General features: G+C 35.1%; 1 protein-coding gene across 1 annotated transcript; it reads left to right on the forward strand.

The window, feature by feature from the left end:
- Positions 1-386: 386 nt before the first annotated feature.
- On the forward strand, positions 387-4,652 carry LOC132113330 (synaptosomal-associated protein 23-like). The gene is made up of 7 exons (XM_059521130.1): positions 387-664; positions 1,024-1,096; positions 1,586-1,627; positions 3,717-3,844; positions 4,065-4,196; positions 4,278-4,422; positions 4,570-4,652. Exons 1-7 carry the CDS (start codon positions 639-641, stop codon positions 4,627-4,629), a joined length of 606 nt encoding a protein of 201 aa, XP_059377113.1. The 5' UTR covers positions 387-638; the 3' UTR covers positions 4,630-4,652.
- The last annotated feature ends 6,818 nt before the right edge of the window (positions 4,653-11,470 follow it).

Consider the following 11,470-nt stretch of genomic DNA (forward strand, 5'->3'; position numbering starts at 1 on the left):
GATTCCCTTCATTTCCCTGTTTTTATTCCCCTTTGTGTTTGCCTGAACTTTGGTTTGGTTTGAGATTTTTTCATCAGTTACAAAAATTAGAACCGTGTCTGACTCAATATTTTTTGTTGGTATAAAGGCTTGCTTTCTTTCAGTGAAATACAGCCAGGGTATTTGTTGCTAAAAAAAAACGTGATATTTATTTGTAAGAAAACAGTTAAAAGGACAGCTCAGGGTATTTTCCCAGGTAGGTCAAAATCGGTCTCTTAACCCCTATTTGTGCCACCTCACTTCCTGTTAAGAATGGTTGGCCACAAGAAGTAGCAAAGGCAGGTGCAATACCTGTCATCATCTAATAATTTAAGATATGCAACTCTATGGTTTTAACCATTGGTTCATCAACATACAAGTTCACACACATGATTTTAAAGAACATACACCTTCAGTATCTGAGATCTCTGGTCTGGAGTAAACATCAGAGGTGTATTTGAGGTAGGATATGGTTTAGGGGTGGGCAAGCACCTTCAACAGCCCCTTCCTGACTACGTCACTTTGAGAAGTTATGTAAATATGCTGTTTCTCCTTTTGTGCTCCCACAACTCTCTTTGAGGAATGTGATGCAAAGAGGAAACGTTTACATGTACAACTGAATGATCACAACACTTCAAACTCTGAAGTATCTTGAGAGTAAGTTCACAGATAAACATACACTTACACAGCTAAAAGAGTTAAATATTATAAGTAGCTAAATATTTTACTTTATAGACAATCCTCTTTTACTGTACTTTTTCTTTTGCTGAAATTCTGCTGTGCATAATTTAGTAGTGTGACTTGAATCAAGTTGAACTGATTGTTTGTTACTGAGCTAGGAACCATTAAGTTAGAGAAAAACATTGTTTTGAATAAACCATATGATATGCATTACATAATAAATACTATTATTGTAATTACTGAATAGCAGGCTAAGAATAGTTTTTTTTTTCAATCTTTATTTAAATGCAGATGTATCATCTTACATTAGACTTACAGTTTAAGATCCCAGTTCAGCAGAATGGCAGACATGTCAGTTGAAGAGATGACAACTAAAGCCAACCATGTAACAAATGAGGTAAGTTTGTTACTTGATTCCAAAAGGATGTATAAGAAGATGATTAAATGGATTCTTCTTGTTCTTTTATTAGTTGCTGTTTTCAAGTTCCTGTAAAATTCCCAGCTCATGTGAAAGCGACGTTCTTTCATTTCTTTAAACTGAAAATAAGATTTTTCTATTGCCCCATCTAGTTATTTTCAAATATGTTTTGTGAGAAGTGTGGAAATAGTTTTGTACAACCACAGTTTATCAGAAGTATCAGTGTGGATATGCTCTTCATTCATCTGAAATATTTAACACATATATTTCTCAGCAAGTACTAGTTAACATCTAGCAATCAGACTTTTTTCTTTTAGAACTGCAACAATTCTGATGACAGAATTGGGAGAGATAAACTCAGAATTACAAAAAGTCACAGTTACCTTATCTTTATCACATGGTTTAAACAAGTTTCCATAAATATTTGATGTTAAGGTTTGACTAACTGTCCTTTTATTTGTTTTTCAGTCACTTGAAAGCACTAAACGAATGGTACAAATGACAAATGATGTAAGACATCTTATTTTAACCAGTTTAACACTAGAGTAGGACTACTTCTTAAAAACACGATGAAGAAATCCTATGCCATTATTTATTTAATATAGTTATTTCATACTATATACAGTATACTTCAAATCCACCAACATATTTTTGACATACTGTATCACTTAAGACTTACTGATATAAGATTATAATCAAGCTTTGTGTGGAGGATTTCTTTACTACACAATGAACATTTCCTAATATTATGCCTAAAAGGTGTTTTAATATCACTATTAATAAGGACTGTATCACCTCATAATACTAGTCTTTAAATGGAATATATTAAAAGTGTACCTGAAGTATACTAACAATAATACTACTTTGGCACAATCAAATACACTCAAGTATATTTTTAGTTGGACTTCAGGAAGACTTCCACACAATTAAAGTGCATCAAGTACAAAATTAGTTGTTCCAATTGTTGCAGACCTTAAGTATAACAGTTTAGTATATACTAAAGTACAATTGCAGGTTATTTTTATGAAGCACATGCATGTAAATGTACTTGTATACTTAGCACAAATTAAATATATTTAAAATATATTTGTATGTATAGATATAGTATGTGTGTGTGTGTGTGTACTGTTACATATAAAACTTGAACTTGAAGCATGTGTATTTTTGCAGAGTATCAATGCTGGGGTCAAAACAATGACTATGCTAGATGGGCAGGGAGGTGAGTCTCAATTCTCATGATGTCTAAGAAGATGATGCAATGGATCCTTCTTGTTCTTTTATTAGTTGCTGTTTTCAAGTTCCTGTAAAATTCCCAGCTATGAAAGTTTCATTTTTTAATTTCTGTAAATTGTAAATACTTTTTCCCCCCATCTAGTTATTTTCAAATATGGTTTTGTGAGAAGTGTGGAAATAGTTTTGTACAACCAGTTTATCAGAAGTATCAGTGTGGATTTACTCTTCATTAATCTGAAATATTTAACACACAGTTTTATTTTAGAGTTCTTTTACTCAGCAAGTACTAGTTAACATCTGGAAAACACTGGAATCTAACAATGCCTTGAAAAAAAAAACAGTTAAAGGGATACCCCAAAATGAAAAGTTTGTCATTAATCACTTACCCCCATGTCATTCCAAATTCATAAAAGCTTTCTTCAGCTTCGGAACAAAATTTTATATATTTCGACTGAAAACCGGGAGGCTTGTGACTGTCCCATGGACTGCCAAGTAAGTTAAACTGTCAAGGTCCAGAAAAGTATGAAAAACATTGTCAGAATAGTCCATCTGCCATCAGTGGTTCAACTGTAACGTTATGAAGTGACAAGAATACTGTTTGTACAAAATTAACGATTTTATGCAACAATTTGTCGTCTCTTTTTTGAAGAATATGAGTTGGACGCAGGCAGCATATGTTCTTCTGTGTCAGCCACTCCACAAGGATGCCCTGTTTTCTTTCAAATAAAAGTGTAAATACACGAAGAAAACATATCTTTGTGGTGCGGCAGACACAGAAAAGCATATGCTGCCTGCGTCCAACTCATATTCAACAGTATTCTCATCACTTCATAACATTACGGTTGAAACACTGATGGCAGATGGACTATTGTAATGATGCTTTCCATAAAGCTTTTATGGGTTTGGAACGACATGGGATTAGGGAATTAATGACAAAACTTTCATTTTGGGCTAGAGTATCGCTTTAATATAAAAAAAAAAGCATATACATAAACCCATATAAGAAATAAAACTGTTATCGAATAAGCATGTGTGTCCTGTTCTCTGTACTAAACACCTGAAACACTGGTGTCTTATATTTTACTGCAGTCAATACAATTTGGAAATCACTCAAACCTAAATGTGTGTGTGTGTGTTAAAATTTTCAGATGTAACCCCCTTTGTAATCATTAACAAATCTGTAATATTAACTGATTAAAATTACTTTGTAATTAAATTATGTAATTACTCCCCAACAATGAGAATATACAATAATGTACACTTTTTTTGCCAGTGAAATTCAGAAGAAATTTTGCTAATGTGACTGCCATTCACTTTTTCTTCTTCTTCTTCTTTTTCTCCTTCTTCTTCTTCTTCTTCCCTTTTCTTTCTTTTAGAAACACTAATGAATGTGGAACGGGAAATGGACCAGATTAAGCAGGACATGAAACAAGCTCGAATAAACCTGAATGAACTGTCCAAATGCTGCGGCTTGTGTTTGTGCCCATGTAACAGGTTAGCTAGAGCTTATATCTCTTCTGTATTATCTGAAATAGTTTGCCCAGGTTACCCTTAAAACAGCATTAACCAGCATAAACCAATTTGGCCATGCTGGTCTAATCTGACATTTTTCAGTAGGGACAATAAACTAAATTGGCACATTAAGTTTAAGGTTTTCACCTCATTGTTTATATTTGATGTCAGATTTCTTTGGATTTGAATGGATTGTTTATAGACTGAAGTCCACCGAGAGTGACTGGAGAAAAAAGCAGGTCAGGGAACCAAAGGAAAGCAAGCAGAAGGTGGTATCAAGGCAACCGACTGCCGTTCGCAATGGGCAGGCCTCCACCGGCCCCTACATCAAGAGGTGAAGGAAAAACAGCACTGAGAGTGACAGAATCAAGCATTCATTGTGATCCAATGTGACTGCTTGTTTTGTTTCTGTAAGAATAACAAATGATGATCGAGAAGATGAGATGGAAGAGAATCTAAGTCAGGTGGTCAACCACGTTGCAGTATTAAAGAACATGGCACTGGACTTGAACAACAAGATTGAAGATCAAATCCAAATAATTGATCATTTAAATAATGAGGTACAGTTACTATTAAGTTACTTCACAGAGCTCCTTAGTAGCTAGCAGTACACGCATTAGTGGCAACTTTTATTTAATACTGGCATTTTGTAAGTTTCTGTTTATTAAGTCAACAAATATAAATGTAATTATTATTTTTTTTGCCAGATTACAACAGTTACAAGTGAGGTTGCTGCGGCGGAAAAACAAGCCAGGAAACACCGATAAGAGAAATATAGAAAGGACCACCAAAAGCTAAAGTAACCATGAAATGAAAATTTACATTATGTATTTTCTATAGACGTTAGTGTGACCAGTTCCTTTGTGAATGCAGACTCCCATCTGTAGTTCCCATCCTACAATTTTTTTGTTTTGTTTTGTGTAGTTTTTTTGCTTTTTCTATAATCTGCTACTAACATTTCATTGTGACTTTAACACTTTTTGGTGCCATAAGTGCCTTTTTATTGTTGTAATCATTATCTTGATGTTTGTAAATTGCAGGATAGAGCTGTGCCCAGTAATTTGCTTAACAAAGCTTTAGAATGATTGAGTTTTTCTAAAGCTTTTGATTGAAGTGCATGTCTAATATTCTCTGGACGAAATGAGAAGTGTTCATACGACTGGTCAGATCAGCATGTAAATCATATATAAGCTAAGGCTTAAAAAAATGTCAATGAATGAATCTCTTTCATTTTAATAAACCAAACTGTCAACAAATGATCCTCTCCTCATGTTGTAATTTTAATTTTATGGGGGCCCTGGCCTTTGTGCTCAGATGACCAGCAGAGGTTGCTGTTAGACTGTTCTGAAATCCAACCACAAAAAAGTGTTTCCTAAGATGGAGGCCCAAAGAAGAAAGCTGCTTATTCTCTGCTTATGTAAGAGAATTTTCTCTGAACTGATTATAAAATATGAAAGCAGAACAAAACATTTCTGATGAATTATCCTTGCTTTTCTAGCTATCTCTGTCATCATTTGTGTTCTCAAAGGTAGACACTGCAGTAAAAAAAAAAAACCTTTGCTGATATGTTTACTATATGAATATTTAAATTTTTACAGTAGTAGAGCCCATTTTTATAATTTTGCCGAGGGTTCTGCAAACTCACATGCCAACTTTGTTTGTTTGTGTACTTTCTTCTCATTTATGTAATAGTAAATGTTTAGTATTATTTAACAGTGTCCCTAACATGGACAGCATCTATACTATTTTCCCTTAAGTTTATACTTTATATTACTTACTGACTCATCCACTAGTTATAACACCTGTTCTCATTGCCTTTGTTTTCTCATCACATGAGAGATTTTTCTAGTTAGCTAGGTTTTGTAGCGGTCTTCTTTGGCCTACCACATTTTTTTTTACTGCGGTTAAGAGCAGCAGAGTTTGCTTCTGTCAGAGTTCTGTTTTAGACCGAGACCCATGACGGGTAAACCTTTCAGAAGTGATATTTTACACAACAGAACAGTCCAATGAACAACATGTTAATGTTGAGGCAATGGCATCTTAAACACAATATTGCTATAAATAAAGCCAAAACAGGGCTGACCAACATGCAGTGTAAAGTAGTGAGTTTCAGAGCTTCTCCTGTAGAGACAAAAAAAAAAAAAAATACTGATTTTGGCCACCACAAACAGTGACTGACTGTTGTAAAACTCAGAAAGCAATTGATGTCAGGTCTATAATGCGATCAATTATTTAATAAATTGTACAAAGCAATGGCTATGTCTCTTTCTTTTTAAAAGTTCCCAATTAGAGGGCCAGGGCCCCTGGCAAACTTTCAAGGGGGCCTCAAGATGAATAGTGATTTAAAATAAAATTCAAAACAAGATTTAGTTTAAAAAAGAAAAATAAGCTCACTCTGTTTTAATTCATGCACTCTATGTTATTTTTTTATTTAGTACTGTCCTGACTATATTATTTTACATAACAGATGTTTACATGGAAAAGAACCCCATTCAAAAGTTTACATACCCTTGAATCTTAATACTGTGTGTCATTTCCTGGATGATCCATGACTTTCTTTCTGTGTTGTGATAGTTGTTCAAGAGTCCCTCGTTGGTCCTGAGCTGCTTCAGAAAAATCCTCCAGCCCCTGCACATTCTTTGGTTTTCCAGCATCTTCCTTTCCAAAAGTGACTATATGATTTTTAGATCCATATTTTCACACTGAGGACTACTGTGGGGCTCATACACAGCTATTAAAAAGTGTGGAAACATTTACTGATGCTCAAGAAGGCAACACAACGCATTAAGATTTTTTGGGGAACTAACCCTTTAAGGAAACTTTTGAACAGTATGATGATGTGTACATTTTTCTTATTTTGTTTAAAGATTATATTTTTTTAATTTGGTACTGCACTTAAGAAGCTACATAAATACTTAAATGTTTCCCTGAAGACAAAATAAGTTTAATCTACCCTGATCATCCAATTCCAAAACTTTATACCCCCCAGCTCTTGAAGGGTTAGTTCCCCCAAAAATCTAAATTATGTCATTAATGACTCACCCTCATGTTGTTCCAAACCCGTAAGACCTCCATTTATCTTCGGGACACAGTTTAAGATATTTTAGATTTAGTCCGAGAGCTCTCAGTCCCTCCATTGAAGCTGTGTGTACAGTATACTGTCCATGTCCAAAAAGGTAAGAAAAACATCATCAAAGTAGTCCATGTGACATCAGAGGGTCAGTTAGAATTTCTTGAAGCATCGAAAATACATTTTGGTCCAAAAATAGCAAAAACTACGGCTTTATTCAGCATTGTCTTCTATTCTGGGTCTGTTGTGAGCGCGTTCACTGCAGTGTATGATATCCGGTTTGTGAACGAATCATTCGATGTAACCGGATCTTCTTGAACCAGTTCACCAAATCGAACTGAATTGTTTTAAATGGTTCGCGTCTCCAATACGCATTAATCCACAAATGACTTAAGCGGTTAACTTTTTTTAATGTGGCTGACACTCCCTCTGAGTCCAAACAAACCAATATCCCGGAGTAATTCATGTACTCATTGACTCGTTCACGACTGCAGTGTTTTGAAATGTCACAACAGACCCGGAAGAGAAGACAATGCTGAATAAAGTCGTAGTTTTTGCTATTTTTGGACCAAAATGTATTTTCGATGCTTCAAGAAATTCTAACTGACCCTCTGATGTCACATGGACTACTTTGATGATGTTTTTCTTACCTTTCTGGACATGGACAGTATACCGTACACACAGCTTCAATGGAGGGACTGAGAGCTCTCGGACTAAATCTAAAATATCTTAAACTGTGTTCCAAAGATGAACTGAGGTCTTACGGGTTTGGAACGACATGAGGGTGAGTTATTAATGACATAATTTTGATTTTTGGGTGAACTAACCCTTTAAAGAGGTCATCGGATGTGACATGATACACTTTTACAAGCTGTTTAAACTGAAATGTGTGTTGGCAGTGTACAGTATGTACACAACCACCCTATAATGATAAAGATCCACCCAGTGTTTTTATTTTTTAATTTTTTATTCTTAAATCTTGTTAAATCATTTCCCCTTCATCAAATTGAGCTGATCTCAGACGCGTGTCAGTATGATGTCATATAAACAGGCCACTCCCTTGATAGTTTGATTGACAGTAGCGTTTCAGCAAAGACAATGCTGTTTCATGCATTCAGAGTTGTTTACACTGTTAAAGAGTTGGATTATCATGCTAAGCATGGACAAAGTTTCAAAAAAACTATTTGTAATCCTACTAACGGGTTTGCACAAGTTTCATAGAGTTTTTTTCGATTGTGGCTCTTCATTACTTAAATGAGGTTGGAACTTCTTATATGGGCATTTCTCCCAGAAAAACGCACCCGCGCACGCATCGACCTGAGCAAGAGCGAGATCGAGCCTATCAACGAGCTTCAACTGGCAGCAGCGCTGAATGGGACTTGTTCAGAAAGAAGCGTGCTTTCGGTTTTTAAGAGAAAAATAATTATGTCAGCTTCCTAAAGAACCCAGCATTATTAATACACTGCATGCAGCTTGATTTGCCGGGGTATCAACAGAGTTTCACAAGTGTGTTTGTTGATGAATGTTTTAGAAACAAGGCCCAGTTCGACACCGGAATAGATTGTTTGATACTGAAAAATGGAGCGGTCCCAGCTATAAATGATCCCGGTCATGATTCAGAACTACAGACATAAGTGAAACATAAGACATAAGACATAAGGAACAATTTTTTTTTCTGGAGAGAATCGTAAAGCTGTATCTTTCTTTTAAAAAATGACAAAATAAAACACTTTTTGGACATATGAAAGATGCAGTACTCTACAGCTACTCAAGATTAACATGAGATTGAGTGAAATTATATGATATTGACTGATATGTGTTATGTCCCCTTTAAAGTTTACCGTCTCTCAGAGAGCACTGGAAGAGAAGGGCGGGGTCAGCACAATTCATTAGCATTTAACACGCAAATGCAATAAAACCTTGTGCTATAGACAGAGCTGTTTTTTGAAAGGGTAAAATAATGTGTTGTTTTAGACTACCGTAAGAAATTTTAACCAAACTATGTTACAGACTTTTCATTAAGACCATAAAGAATTATATCAACTTGTGGAAAATGGGCATCTGATGACCCCTTTAAATAACATGCAATTTTCATGATGTTAAATATTATAAAAATATTTCTTATTTTGTTAAAATGATTAACATTTTCCATATTCTACAAGGGATATGTAAACTTATGAGCACAACTGTGTGTGTGTGTACAACCCGAATTCCGGAAAAGTTGGGACGTTTTTTAAATTTTAATAAAATGAAAACTAAAAGACTTTCAAATCACATGAGCCAATATTTTATTCACAATATAACATAGATAACATAGCAAATGTTTAAACTGAGAAAGTTTACAATTTTATGCACAAAATGAGCTCATTTCAATTTTGATTTCTGCTACAGGTCTCAAAATAGTTGGGACGGGGCATGTTTACCATGGTGTAGCATCTCCTTTTCTTTTCAAAACAGTTTGAAGACGTCTGGGGATTGAGGCTATGAGTTGCTGGAGTTTTGCTGTCGGAATTTGGTCCCATTCTTGCCTTATATAGATTTCCAGCTGCTGAAGAGTTCGTGGTCGTCTTTGACATATTTTTCGTTTAATGATGTGCCAAATGTTCTCTATAGGTGAAAGATCTGGACTGCAGGCAGGCCAGGTTAGCACCCGGACTCTTCTACGACGAAGCCATGCTGTTGTTATAGCTGCAGTATGTGGTTTTGCATTGTCCTGCTGAAATAAACAAGGCCTTCCCTGAAATAGACGTTGTTTGGAGGGAAGCATATGTTGCTCTAAAACCTTTATATACCTTTCAGCATTCACAGAGCCTTCCAAAACATGCAAGCTGCCCATACCGTATGCACTTATACACCCCCATACCATCAGAGATGCTGGCTTTTGAACTGAACGCTGATAACATGCTGGAAGGTCTCCCTCCTCTTTAGCCCGGAGGACACGGCGTCCGTGATTTCCAACAAGAATGTCAAATTTGAACTCGTCTGACCATAAAACACTATTCCACTTTGAAATAGTCCATTTTAAATGAGCCTTGGCCCACAGGACACGACGGCGCTTCTGGACCATGATCACATATGGCATCCTTTTTGCATGATAGAGCTTTAGTTGGCATCTGCTGATGGCATGGCGGATTGTGTTTACCGACAGTGGTTTCTGAAAGTATTCCTGGGCCCATTTAGTAATGTCATTGACACAATCATGCCGATGAGTGATGCAGTGTCGTCTGAGAGCCCGAAGACCACGGGCATCCAATAAAGGTCTCCGGCCTTGTCCCTTACGCACAGAGATTTCTCTGAATCTTTTGATGATGTTATGCACTGTAGATGATGAGATTTGCAAAGCCTTTGCAATTTGACGTTGAGGAACATTGTTTTTAAAGTTTTCCACAATTTTTTTACGCAGTCTTTCACAGATTGGAGAGCCTCTGCCCATCTTTACTTGTGAGAGACTCTGCTTCTCTAAGACAAAGCTTTTATAGCTAATCATGTTACAGACCTGATATCAATTAACTTAATTAATCACTAGATGTTCTCCCAGCTGAATCTTTTCAAAACTGCTTGCTTTTTTAGCCATTTGTTGCCCCCGTGCCAACTTTTTTGAGACCTGTAGCAGGCATTAAATTTTAAATGAGCTAATTAAGTGGATAAAAGTGTAAAATTTCTCAGTTTAAACATTTGCTACGTTATCTATGTTCTATTGTGAATAAAATATTGGCTCATGTGATTTGAAATTCCTTTAGTTTTCATTTTATTAAAATTGAAAAAACGTCCCAACTTTTCCGGAATTCGGGTTGTAATATATATATATATATATATATATATATATATATATATATATATATATATATATATATATATATATATATATATATATATATATATATATATATATATATATAGATTAGCATTTAATTTTTCAATATATTACTTCTAGTTAAAAAAAAAAAAAAATTGTGTGAGCTGCTTTGTCATTGCAGCAGAATTACCAAAATTATCTTGGGAGGCCTTTGAATATCATCTTAAATAATGTAGGTGCCTTGAAGTCAAAAAGGTTGAGAACGTCTTATTAAATATATTGTACATGCTTTTCATTTTTTTAAAGCTTGTATTATATCAACCCCCTTAAACGTTTAAGAGTTCATTCGTATTAACTTGTATTAAAATTCAAGTTGACCATTACGCATTTCTCATAGAGCAATTGTGGTCTTCCACTGAGTTCATACTTTCACGACATAATGTTGCTTCAATTCAGTTCACATTTATTTATAGAGCACTTTTCACAATAGATATTATTTCCAAGCAGCTTTGCAGGAGATTTTAACATTACAATTAAGAGTAATGTCATCATGACTTCGTCAAAGTAATGTACAAAAGACCGCAAGTTTACCATTTGGGACAGGGGTGATACAAAAATCTCTGGTGGTACTTATAACTAAATGTGTCAACATTTTTGATCAAATCGACTTAATAAATGATTCAATGACTCACTCATCAAAACTTCTCGCCATATATTACCCTAATTTACAGAAAGAGTCACT

Source organism: Carassius carassius, chromosome 32 (assembly GCF_963082965.1).
Source record: "Carassius carassius chromosome 32, fCarCar2.1, whole genome shotgun sequence".
Taxonomy (NCBI): Eukaryota; Metazoa; Chordata; class Actinopteri; order Cypriniformes; family Cyprinidae; genus Carassius; species Carassius carassius.